The 13,656-nt window shown below is 47.3% G+C and overlaps 1 protein-coding gene across 6 annotated transcripts in view; it reads right to left on the bottom strand.

Annotated features, from left to right (window-relative positions):
- The window catches only part of ADCK1 (aarF domain containing kinase 1), a 77,754-nt gene that overhangs the window by 41,776 nt on the left and 22,322 nt on the right, over positions 1-13,656 (bottom strand). For 5 of the 6 annotated variants that reach the window (XM_010163512.2, XM_029083903.1, XM_029083901.1 and 2 more), the window contains exon 3: positions 6,759-6,962. The exons of the other annotated variant lie outside the window; for it this stretch is intronic. In XM_010163512.2, coding sequence (XP_010161814.1) covers positions 6,759-6,962 — 204 coding nt within the window. The remainder of the gene's footprint in view (positions 1-6,758; positions 6,963-13,656) is intronic. 6 annotated transcript variants of the gene reach the window in all.

The following is a 13,656-nucleotide window of genomic DNA, read 5'->3' as shown; positions in this document are numbered from 1 at the left end:
TGAGAGAGGCTCAGATGGGGGGGGAGATGTGCTAAACCCCCCCGTCCCACTTCTCAGCCCCTCACACTGTCAGTCATGGCCACCACAGCCCAGCCTCCGCTCTGGTGGGTAATGGAGGGTGGGTAATACGATGCAGGAAGAGATATCCTGTGATGGACAGAACACCCACAGCAGGCAGAAGAGGCTCTTGCTGACCTAAATCTAGTTTCCCCGTGTCTGTGAGATACATGAGGGACAACTTCACAGAGCACCCTGTAACAGCACTGCTGGAGCAAGGTACTTAAGGACAGAAGCAGGGTCACAAGCTACAGGAGACCTGGGTGTTCAGCAGAGCCATTCAGCATCAGCCCCACAGCCCCAAGCAACTATGAGATCGACTATGCACAGACCATGTCACACAACAGTGCTTTTGGGCAGAACACTCAACCACAACACTGTGCAGCACCGGAGGAAGAAGGCACATGTTCTGGCATCCTGGATGGGTTAGACAACACTGCTGGCCTGAGAAGAGGCTTCCTGGGGCCATAACAGGATTTGCAGCATCGTGACCTGAAGACCTTGTGATCTAGCAGGGCAAATGAACCTTCTCTAGGGCAACATATGGAGCCAGCTCCAGAAAGTGGCTCGTATTCCCTGGGGAACAACTTGGACGCTGTAGGACATGCAGTGTAATACCCAACAGCCTATTGAAGGCCCAGCTGCTCTCCCACAGGGCTGAGCACTGCTTCAATAGTTCTGCCAATCAGAAGTAAGCATATGTCTCGCCAGAGCTTAAAATGCTGATCAACATTTCCAGAAGAAAGGGAATCAGTCCGTCCTCCCTTTCACTGGCACAGCAAAGACTGCCACACTGTACCAAGAGTGTGTATAGAAATAGGAGTAAAAAGAGGAGTGTCTTCTATTCCCTGTCTTTTCTCAGGCTCCAACAGTTTGAGGGCAGGGAAGTCTCTTGCTGTGGGGATTAGCACCTTGCTGCAGTCTCATTCTAAATCTTTCCCGTGGCAGGTTCACATGGGCATACGATTTTTGTCCTTCCCTGTCAAATGGTCGTGTGGCACTGCTGTGCATCATTGCAGTGACCATGCTCCCAGGTACACATGGGCACATTTCAACAGTGGATGAATAAAGCTCATGTACAGAACCTAGAAAACACTTTGGAAGCCTTAGGAGCAATTTAAGGTAGAGGGAGAAAGGGCACCATCCTTCTTAGTCACAGTTTTGCTGCAGGGACAATGACTTCTCACATGAGGAGTATCTGTTTCTTACTGCACAGCACTGGTGCCATACCAGGTAAAAGGGTAGGAATCCAAGGACAGACAGCAAAGCCCTTTAACAGAAGGCTGGGTCCCCCTAGCATCACTGTCTGTAAAAATGCATCCTGCTTCACAAAGCACAGCACAGGAGGTTCCTCTACCACATGTGTTTTGCTTACAAATCACAGTCAACTCTCTGACGTGTCCTGCCCTGCTCAATCAGTGAGCTCCATTATTGCAGGGCTGCAGGAGGCTTCTTGCAAATGGCAAAACAGTCCTTGAACAACAGGTAAAAGCTGCAATTAACTGTGGATGAAAAGGATGGTTTCCTTGGAGGTGCTGGCTAATCAAGTAATTAGAAACTACTTCCCATTACATGCACTCCCACAAAGCAGAGCTGGACAGACATCCTTCCAAATGACTGTCTTTCCATCATTTTAAGTCCTCTATGTGATTTGGCTTCAGTAGAAACAAGCCTCAACCTCTGGGCTCTCCCCAAACCCTTCTCCCAGCTTTGAACAAAGCAAGCACTGGAAGCAACACATTCAGTCACACGTGTGTTCTCCCTGCGGAGCCTGTTTCGCCTCTAAGCCTTCCTGGAGCACAGCAAACTCACCAGCAATGCTGTAAGCGTGTGTGCAGATGTGAGGTCAAAGCAGAGAGCCAGTCAGGATTTCTTGGGATCTCTCAATAGCACCTGAGGCTGCTCAGTTTCAGCAGTTTCCACTCATCTCTGTGACAGCTTCAACAACTGCTAGCAAGAGGCCAGAGACACGAGGATAAGTCAAGGGGCAAGGAGGACAGAGAGACCCTCACTCTCACAGCAGGCAAGGCTGGCCTTGTGCCCTGCACCAGCCCCTTGTCTCCCAGGCAAAGATGCAGCCTGGACACAGAGCACCTGGGCAGCTGCGCAGCACAGGTGCCCCACCAGCATGGGAAAGACCCTACCTGAGACCACGGTGGCTTCATGGGGATGCTAACGGTATCCTTGCCCCACCTCCCAAGTGCACAACCTCAGACCAGACATAGGAGCAGAGACTAGAGGACCAGCCTGATGGGAACCTGCCACAAAGGAGCACAGGTGGAGGCACTGGGATATTTCTAAAGGGACAGTGGTGAGAGATGGGTGGGGAGAGAATGAAATACCTCCAACATGAGTAAAAGCCTGGGTAGGGTATTGAGTACACAAACACACTGAGGGGGAGAATAAGTCGTCTCTGGGAAAAGGTCAGAAAGTTGATTACAAAATGCTAATAGTCTGGAAGCTGATGAGCAATGGGCTCTGGGAAGTGCCATCTAGCTGTACACGGGAGAGGGATTACAGTGGTGCTGAGGGGGTAGAAATTTGCTGTGGCCCACTGGGATGTGCAGATCAGATGGGTGACTGCAAACCAGGAGGTATTTTAGGACTAGAAAGAGGTAAAAGTGTGTTGGCATAGATAGGAGTACACAGTGAAATTAGAAGATGTCACAGTATCTAAACTCATTATCATTGCATAGTGGCAGAGAAGCAAGACCCACAGAGCCATATTAGGGACTGCACTGGCCAGTACTGGAGTCAGACAACAGAAAGACACCAAGGATATTGGGAAGAGCAGGTTGTAAAAGCTGACAAGTCATTCTGCAGCCACTCAGTCCTATGAGGAGCCACCCTCTGGAACAGCCTTGATCAGAGCAGAGAGAAGCAGATGTACTTTTGAAAGGGCAGAGTTTCACAATGGTCTGATCAGTCTTAGCAACGAGCGATAAGCTCCTCTGAGCACCCTGTCTGTGGAAATCACATACAGAGAGACCTACAGGAAGCCTTTCTGACAGTCACCGAAGGGCTGCCAGGTGGAACTGGCTTGGCCAAACTCAGAGATGCCCTGGGTTCTGCACTTCTGCTCTGGGACCAAACTGCCATCACCTGCCCAGTATCCCTACATCCCACAGCCACAAGCCAGTCTCTTCCAACAGACCTACCAGAGGGAGGAAATGCCCCAATCCTCATGCTAGCAAAACATTTTTCCATCATTTCTAGTTTCTAAGCACAATGATTTTGCACTTTTAAGGTGCAGCCACTCCAAAAGATTCATCTTCCAAAGCTTCTCATCAGTCTTTCTCCCCAAATGTCTGGTGTCCAAATTTCACCAGAGCTGCCTGGCTCTGCTCTGCATGTAACTTGTAGAGATAGCACCAGCTATCTTTCCCTGTGTCATTAATAGCCCTTCTTTCTCCCCAAATGTCTGGTGTCCAAATTTTACCAGAGCTGCCTGGCTCTGCTCTGCATGCAACTTGTAGAGATAGCACCAGCTATCTTCCCCTGTGTCATTAATAGCCCCGCAGAGAAAATGACAATTGTGGGGTAGGGAACATACTCATTTCACATTCTTTTTCCACATCTGATGCCTTTTCGCTTTCAGAACCTCATTCAAGCAGGAACAATGAGAATAGAGGTAGGAGAGATTCTTTCATTCATATCTCATTGCCCATTCTTATGCACACAGCTTTTCCCAACTGATCCAAGGAATCCATCCAGAACAAGCCATACCTGTGGTATCTCCACTGTCTTCTCAAAAGACTCTTCCTCTATGATCTTGCTGGTGAGTGTTTCCAAGAGTCATTGTAAGATTTCCTTGTGCAGCCTCTCCTGCTGCTACTACTCATGTTGTCCTGAGAACCCCACCCTCACCCCAACCTCTTGCATATAACACTCAAAAGCATGATGACCTCCCACGATCACTTAGCAAAACCACTATGGCAGAGATGAGAAAGCCAGCATCTGATCACTACTGATGATTTTTATCCCAATGATCCCTGACAGGCACACAGATTCACCCTAGACTTAAAACAGGGTTTGACAGGGCAACACACTAGTCAGCATATATGATGCTTCTCCTTCCATGTCAGATCAGCACACATGCCATTTGCCTTTAAATCACTCCATCCTGCTGCTCATGCAGCAGAGCTACATGCTGCAGCTTCCAGTCTCCAGCCATGATGCTGGCCTAGAATCGAAGTTCCTCCATCAGCAGGGTGTCACACAAGTCTGAGCCGTGTCAAACTGCTGCACACCAACCTCACAAGCTCAAAGATCAGTCCCGTTGGCATGCTCTTCATCTACACCAGTTTTCCCACAAAACCACTCCATTTGCAAACATCCAAGCCTCTGATAAGATTCTCAGGAATAAGTCACATCAAAAGACAGACTATTTCTAACTGACTGAAGATACAATGCTTCTAAATGCAAAATTGGCTTTTTTTTATCTTCATGCCCTTTCGCAAGCTCTTGCCTAATTTATCAGCTTGTCACATTCCTCCCCAGGCACCTCTGTCTTTCCAGTTGCTATTTCCCCTATTTGTTCTCCACTGATCCAAACTGTATGTCATTACCTCTTGCCTACATGTAAGATTCATCCTAGAAGCCTGCTCTTGCACCTGATGGGGGAACTGGAAGTCTTACCACTGAATCTGAGAGCAGCAGGGTCAGGCCTAGGCCCCCTGGGAAGGTTCCCTCACTATCAGTTTCTCTTCTATTTGAATTCATTTGCAAGTTCCCAGGTCTGATGCTGGCCTCAAGGGGGAACGTTTCAGGATCCCCCTCTGCAATCCCCTCTGCTCTGACACTCCACCTTTCCCTTCTGCCATCTGTATTTCAGCTAAGTATATTGTATTTAAAATGTACTAAGGATGTAGCTACACTGGAATTAGATCTGTTCCTAAAGTAACCCTATTAAATACTCTGGGCTCCAGCAAAGACAGCTTTGGTACATTAGGTTCCCCAGATCCCTTTTACTTTTAAATACCTTGATTTGGTATCTTGTAACTACTGGATATGGGCATTTACCTCTGCTTTTAATACTGCCCAGTTTCACCACCTTCTTTATTTTTATACATGTCATTCTCTTTATTTCTCTCTTTTATCATCTCTCTCTCTCTCTTAGTAGCATTTCTTCTCTATCCCTTTCTTCCCATTTCTACCTTTTTTTTCTCCCTGTCTCTTTAAAATTAAATATTGCCCAGCACTGCCCATGTGGGTGAAGTGAATGCTAAGAGGGAAGGCTGCTGTGGAGGCTGGATTCGAGCTGCCTCACTGGAAATCAATGAGGCATGGAGGGTTTGCCTTGCTCCCAAAAAGCTGAAAGAAACCAGGGCGTACCAGTGGCAGCTGAACAGGCATTTGAGAGAAAAGAAGAGGGCCCACCTCCGAGCACCTGGCTCACCCTGAGAGACACCACACAAACGGAGCCAGGGCAATGATCATTTAACGGGGGCTAAACTTGAGGTGGCTTTCCATGGCTTCTGTGGAGGGGAGCTTGCCATACAGAGGCCCATGGAGCAGCAGGGGACTGCAGGGAGCAGCCAGCCTGCCCTGCTCCAACTATCCACTGAGCTATGAAACACAGCTGGTACCAGCCATGCTACAAGGATGCAGCACTGACAGAGGGAGCATCTTCCAGGTCAAGGGCTGGCATTTACCCTGCCATTAAACTGCAGGGAAATGACAGTTATCACTCCTGACTAGAGAATACCTAGGCCCTAAAAGTACACATAGGCAGAGCCACCCCATCCAAATCTGTCCATAATATACTCACTAGGTGCAAATACTTCACTTACACCATCATGTTACACCCACACCTCCTCACCACACAGTCACACATCCCAAAACACCCCAAAACACATGTCCACAATGTTTCCATCCTTCAGCCTCCTGTCTTCATCTCCCTCGCACCCACCTTCTCTTCCATTGCCTTTGCCACTGTTGCCTCCTGCCTCCCTCTCACCATCTCATTTGTGACCCTTGAAATGCCCCTCCTCAACCTGGGCTGGAGAGTGAGAGGACCTCTTCTTGTAAGGGGCAAGATGCAAAGTAGCAGAACACCCTCTCTAAATACTGTGGTTACTTCCCTTACATCTAATGAACACAAGCACCCACCTCTGATCTCAGTGCTGTGGTTACCAAGGGTTAATGGTGACACAGACTCCTGGGCTACTGTATTACCTGACTGCAAACACCAGAAGTGATTTATGCTATTATTTTCTTTGGGGGTTAATTAGGGGCTCGAGAAAGTAAAAGGCTGTCAGTGCTAGCTGGAATTGGTCTAGTGCAGTCAGGGGAGAGCAGTCGTCCCTCACAGAGCCCTGCTAATATATCTTTGTCCTGAACATCAGTATCTCCAGCTCCCGCTCCTCAGTGTGGCAGATGGCCCTCCATCCTGACCTCCAGCAACCCTGTTAATCTTGGCATAACCTCTGGGGTACGCTGCTCTGCTGAGCCCTGCCATTTTCACCAGGCAGCCCTCACACCCTTAATCCTCTGTTATCTTCTCCTTTCCTAAGCTTGCCAATACTGCCCATTAATGGACAGGGAAAATTCACGTGGCATTCTCCCAGGGACAAGGAGAAGATACCTCCCCTCTTGCAGCTGAGAACCACCAGGGACCTCCTTGCTCCTGTTTTCCTTCCTGTAGCTTCCCAGGGCTTGCTGAGGCCTGAGAAGCCAACACAGACTACAGCTGACCTTACCTCTTTGCCCAGATCCTCACGGATGACTTGCTCAATCTCCTGCCTGGTGCTCTGTGGGGCCTGGCTGTGCAGCACTTTGAGGGTGCGGGTGTACTCCTCAGGCAGCAGGTAGTCAAGCGCTCCCAGATGCTGTCCCACCTTGATGAAGGTGCCTCGGTTGGCACAGCACAGTTCCCGGAGGCGCTCAGCAGAGCGCAGGTGCACCTGTGGAGAGATCAGAACATCAGCCAAGTCCTTTTGCTGTCTGTTACATGCACAGGCCCACGTAGCTACCTTTTATTTGTCCAGTATTTAAAAAGACCAGAGATTTCCTTTCTTGATTTGGGGCACCATCATCTTATGTGTCAGCTAAGTATTAGGACTCTGGCTTGATTTAGAGGGGCTCAATCAGACCAGAACAAGATGCTCCAGAATATAAGGGGTTTTGACATTCATTTGCACAGGCACCATGATCAGCAACAGCACGTTAGTTTTTGGCTCTGTCCAGGGCTACATTCTTGCACAGAATAAGATGTCTAGCCATAGGGCAGCACTGCTTTGTCACTGTGATCCACTGCTACGATGCACAGTTTGGGAACCCCTTGTCAAAAAAACAAAGGTCAGGACCACGACCATGTATGTTAGACTCTTAGTGTAAGTGTAATGAACTAAAGTGAGAAGAAAACCACAGACATCTCCACAGAAATTTCCAGGAACTTGCAAGAAGCGTCTGTGAAAAACAAAAATTACACATGTCTATTTGGCAGTAAGGAGGACAGTACATGGGCAGTCCTTCATCCTCCTCAGCTCACTCCCACACAACACAAGGGGAAACTACAACCCTCCAGGCCAGCCAGGTCTTGGTCTTACTGCTTACATTGCCAATAAAGCCTGCAGTGACAGCAGTTTTAGAAACTAAGAATTAGAAGACTCACCAGCTTTGCTCACGTTGGCCAAAATGCAGCCACCAAATGGCAAAACCCATCATCAACTACTTGCCTGGTATGGATTTCAACTCCTGAGGTTCATTCTGCCTCTCAATAACAGACCAGCCACCACATCCTTCAGTGACAATGATTTATTCTGCCTTTATTACTCTCACGAGAAAAGCCTCCTGCCAAGGACACAGCTATACTCAATATTCTTCAATAAACTTCAGATAAGTTTACCCTGATACATTAATAAAATCTAAGCAAATCAATGACAAAAAATAACTGCACTCGTCTCCTGTTAATGCCTGACACATGTCTGCATGGAGACTCCTAATTTCTTCAGGTTTCTGTGTCAGAAGTCATTGAAGGTCAAATCCTGCGTCTGCAGGCCTCATCTGCCCAAGATCCTGTGGTGAGGGACTCCAACAAAAGTGTCAAAGTACGTGGCAGAAAGGAAAACAAACCTGCATGAACACCACACCCCCTCCATTTATTGGCTAACTTTGCCCTCCATGCAAAGCAAGTCTGTGTCACATCAGAGGACAGGGCACGTGTCTTCCATTTGGGAACACGTCAAGGGACAGACTGTGTACTGAGCTGCACATGCACGAAATGCAGGCCTATGGGAGGGTGAGGAGAAAGCCTAATGTGCAGGTCTCGTGCTCAGCATGTGAGATTTCACAGCTTGATGCACACAAGCACACCCACACACACATACACACACCCACACACACACCCCCACACCCACACACACACCCACACACACTTTCCTAGGTGGGCGCACAGCGGCGAGCATCACTCGCACTAGGAGAGGGAGCTTTCCCCAGCATACAGCCTGCTCAAAAGCACTCACAAATACACAGGCAGAAAATAATATCCACGAGCACGCCTGGACTCTCCCACATTATTGTGCTGCATTTTACACATCAGCTTTAAAGCTCCTGCTGTAAAAAGCAAGCCTCTGCCCTGGCTCCTTCCCTATTCTCCTTCCCTGTGTGCATCAGGGGCAAAAGCAGGCCAAAAGGGGACAAGGAAAGGAAACTGTGAAAGAGGACGAGAGAGCATGAAAAGCAGTGAGGGAGTAATGGGATGAAAGAGAAAGGCAGTGGGAGGGAGGGAGCCAGAGCAGCTGGGTAGTTGTCACAGCACCAGGAGTGCAGCCCATTACAGGGAAACAGCTTTTATGCTTTTATCTAGCTCTGATAATCGCCCTCTGCCCGCTACCTCCAGCCGTGGAGGAAACCCCTGCCAGCAGCAAAGGGACAGGGGAGCAGTGGTTGGCTGCCCCCCCAAGGCATCAGCCAGCCACAGCCCAGGGCACAGCCAGGACTCAGTGACAAGGCTCCTTACAGACCTGCTCCACAAACCCCAGCACTGAGCACAGGCCAGCACAGGGCCCTGCGACCTCCCACAGGCACAGTGGGAGCCCATCAAACAGCCCCAGGCTGGGGCACCCCGGGGGCTGCAGCGCAGCGCTGGGCCTGAGGCCGGGCAGCCAGCTCAGCATACACACCCACCCCACGTACACTGCCAAGGGAGGTGGGAACAACGGCACAGAAAACTCATCTAGCTGAAAATGCAGCTGGTTGTAGACACATTTGGATGCAGCGTGTTATCTTCACGTTGGTCACTGCTGAGAAGGAGGCAGAAATAGCCCCTCTCTCCTCTAGCAAAAGGAGAGAGGAAATGTTGGCCTTCCCAAACTTATCCACCCTGTAGAGAAGCCAGTTGGCCTCATGGACATAGCAGCCCTGGCCAAGAGAGACGAGAGCATCCTTACAGAGGGCTCCAGGAACAAAAAGCCCCACGCACAGCATCCTCCACCATGCTCTCACAACTGGCTTGGCTGAAACTCCTAAGAGACAGCTGCCCTGGCTGGCTGGACCAGGGAATGCCAGCTCCTGCCCCTGCTAGAGAGACAGAAGACAACCAGGCAACTTGTCTCAGAAGAAGGAAATCTATCTGTAGCCCTACATACTACAAAACTCCAGTCCACATCAGAGGCAGAAGTACAGTGAGAATGAAGCAGGACTGTGAATGCGGCTTCCAAGGTCTCTTTTCTTGGTCATCTATCAACCAGGTCAGGATTTTTAGCAGAAAACGTTCACAATGCTATCTATTAATTGCCTGAATCCCCCCCAAAGCTAGGTCACGGTCTGGATGCAGCACTTGTTTCCCTGATAGATGACCTTCTCCTAATCATAAGTGAAGTAAGAGTTTCACATTCCTACTACTGTGCCAAGAGTGTTGACCCATGTTTCTGTCCTACCTTGAAGAAACTGCAGGGTAAATGGAAACCATCAGAATGGCTGAGAGCTTTTCTCCGAGAAACCTCACAAGGTATTGCTCTTTGTTGTACAAGCAATACCTTCAAGGCTCTTCTTATTGGGGAAAAGAGCTGGCAACAACAGCTAGTTAGACAGGGAGCCGCTTGTATGCATCACACCTAGGAGCACACTGCAGAGAAGGGAAGCATTTCATGTACCAGGGATTACCAAGAATAAACCTCCCTCAGGAAGCACTTCAGATCACAAATGCTGTCCGAGTGTGCAAATGGTTCTTTTCTCAGTCTACATGGGCATCTCTTTCCATCTCAAACTCCTTCCCCGAATTTCATCAGGACAAATTCTCCACTGGCCCACAGCACGGCTATCAGACCTATGTGGTTTACCTAAACCCTAGGTAGATTTGGATTAACACTGATTATTAAAATTCTTCCATCTGGGCCATAATAGAAGTAATAACTGTCAGGTATGGAGAGGAGGCACTTCTGGGATGAAGGACATACTCAGCAAGCAGAGCTGCAAAGGGACATTTTTTAATTTACCCTTGATGTCCAAGCAGACCTGGCTTCTGAAGTAATTTTCATGCTTTTGAAGGAGCATTTACTCACAGGGACCTTGGCAAAGAACTGCTATTCAGAACATCAGATGGGCAAGGTGTCACAAACTGGCAGATTGTAATCTGGTCTTAAAAAAAAAAGAATTAATTTTTAAAAAAAACAAACCCCAAGTTAAAATATACTGATGAAAACTTGAGTATGTGGTATCTGGTGACAGACTTGGTGACAAAAGGGCTCAGAAAGGCCACTAAAAATAGTACAGGAAGTGGTACAAGCCACTCCTCATATGAAAAATCCTTCAGAAAAGTCATTCCAGCCCTGAAGGGCACACTCACAGCTGGCAAAACCTGAAATGAGGATTAGGAATGCAGAGAGAAAATCTGAAGTGCAATTAGTCAAAGACATAACAAACAAGTCACCAGAAATTCCTGATGATGAGTGCTGCCTCCAGGAACACCACGAACACAGGCATCTCGCAAAGGACGTCAGGATGGATTTTGCCCAGAGGACAGAGCCAGAAGGGCTGCTCCTCCTCTCACCTCCATACCCAGGAGCACTCTTGTACAGGTGAGCACGAACAGCTCCACACCACATGGTGCCTGCTTGCATCCCACCTACTGCCAAACTGAGCAAGGGAAAGGAGGCACCTTCTGCTGCTGCAGGAATTGCCTACATGGGGCAGGATGCTGAGGAGAAGCTTGCCCATCACTGCTCACAATGGAGATACACTCTCCAAGACAGTACTTCAAGAAAGACATCTCAAGAAAATACCTTGAAAATGTCAATCATATAAAAATTACAGATTAATTCAAAAAGTAGCTGAGATGCTAATAATCATAATAAAAAGGGGATTACACATTTAAACCATTAGCTTCCAGAAGACTGAAGGGGAACAGATGTTGCCCTGTTTTTTAAGAAAAATCCAGAGTAATGTGGGAAATTATAGTCCTGCAAGCTTTTATTCTATATCAACTGAATTAATTGAGATGATAATTATAGAAAGTACTAAAAATCATCTAGCTAAATGTGATAGGACTGAAAAAAGCCAAAAGGGATTCTGAGAGGAAAAAAATCATTCTTCACCAATCCACTAAAATACTCTGAGCATGTTAATGTAATGATCAATAGAAGAGAAAAGGGAGATATTTATTGGGACTTTCAAGGGGCTTTCAATAAATTCCACAAAGAGTGAAAAGAAAACTGAATAATTACTGGAAAAGATGCAAGAACATCACTTGCTCATTATATCCCATTCCCAACTCAAAATTCCCTCTCTGCAACATCAAGCCCAGCGCTACAGACAGCAGCAGTGGGGGACTCTCTACTCAGGACAGGGCTGCAACATTTAGTGATGCTTTTACCACAGCTTCATTCCAACCTGCTCTGAGCTCTTTTAGATGAGGTGATACTGCAGAAGCACTGTTTACATTAGCTCTTGCAATGCTGTTACTTCCAGCGAGGCTGAACTAGCACTGGAAGCACTGAGAAATGTGATGAAAGGGAAACAGGCACAGGTAGCACCCCCCAGGCAGAAGGGTTCCTCTACTATAAATGGACTGACCCACATCACTGTCAAAAATTAACAGCAGCGTCCCATTAGACCCATTCTTACACCAAGGTTTAACTTCCCTGGTAGTGATTTAGCAAAGGAGAGAACAGTGCAGTGACAAAAATTCCATGAGATACAACACAAATTATTCATCACTATGAAAAAATAAGTCTTGTGAAATTCCTACCAAAGACACGTGAACAATCAATAGACTGGCAGATCCCCCTCAGCATAGATGGCTGCAAGGTTACACGTCTTGGAAGGTGCAAATTATCCTGCCCCGCACACACTGATGGGCCCTGAATTAACTGTAACCACCCAACGCTTGCATCACATTGCTGTGGGTGGCTCAGAGAAGCACCTGCTCAATGCACAGCGCGAGTCAGGAAAACCCAAACAAGCTATTTGACTGTGTTAAGAAAGGAAAAGAGAAAAACATTTAAAATATCAAAATGCCATTGTATACCTCACTTTGGATTCTGGACATCCCATCACAAAAAGAAGTACAGAAGAAAAATAAGAGGACAGAGGAAAAATTATAATGGACTTGAAAAGAGTCTACAAAAGAGATCTAAAATGTTAGGGGACTGTTTAGACTAGAGAGAGTCAATGCATAAGAGAGAAGAGTTATATGAAATAATAAAAAGAAAATCAACCATTCTGATTTCCAGCTCTCACAAACCAGCAAATAATAGGGCATTCCACAAAGCAACAACTTTTTTAAAGTTTTTTTACATCCCATTTTGCACAGTATAGCATTAACCAGTGGCATTCACTGTCAAAGGATAGAGCAGCCAACAGTTTAATAGAATTCAGAAAGGTTTTAGCCATTTATGACAACCAACCATACCTGATTTTATGTGGAGTTTTCATCTCTAAAAGTGCTTTTACAAAGCTCTTTACAAAACTCAGGATTGCTATACCCCATTTTACAGACTCATAAGAACATTGCATGTAATAAAATGTCTAAAAGGCTTTAAACACTCTTGCTCAAGGCATCAAGACAAAAATTACCCTACTGATCAGCCACAGTGAGAGACAGAAGGCAAGCAGGGTGCACTGATGCTCCCAGTGTCATTAAAATCTTTAAAGAACCTATTTGGTGTATCCAGTTCACACATTCCAGTTAAACTGGTCACCCCATCTGCTGTGGTTCAACGTGCTTCCAAGGATCTTCTGAATTACCTGCCATTGCAAGGACCTGGGACATTGGTGATGGACTCTTGCTTTCTTCCCATGCACAGCAGAATTGCTGCTTATGGTCTTTCATACTAAGCCTTTGGGATGCTAGGAAGTATCTTGTGGCACAGTGTGTGGGAGTGTCCCAGGCATATATGCTGTCAGCTATCCTGGATGAGACAGTTCTTCCAGGGATGCCTGCAGTACCAGGAGACTGGACTGGAAGTTCTAGGCTGTCCCTTGGACTCCATACAGAGGGAAGAGAGGATATCATCACACCTTTGTAGTGGGTATCCCCAAAACACAGTAAGTTAGGGAGGGAGAAAATACATGTCAGAGAAGATAGGAGAGGAATCTGGCCACAGTCTTTTGCTCTTCCACTCCTGATAATGACAGGGCCATAGGCACATGACTGGT

The sequence above is a fragment of the Antrostomus carolinensis genome, unplaced genomic scaffold (assembly GCF_000700745.2).
Source record: "Antrostomus carolinensis isolate BGI_N321 unplaced genomic scaffold, ASM70074v2 scaffold9792, whole genome shotgun sequence".
NCBI lineage: Eukaryota > Metazoa > Chordata > Aves > Caprimulgiformes > Caprimulgidae > Antrostomus > Antrostomus carolinensis.
Note: the sequence above shows the minus strand (reverse complement) of the source record. Positions and strands in the feature narration are given on the sequence as shown.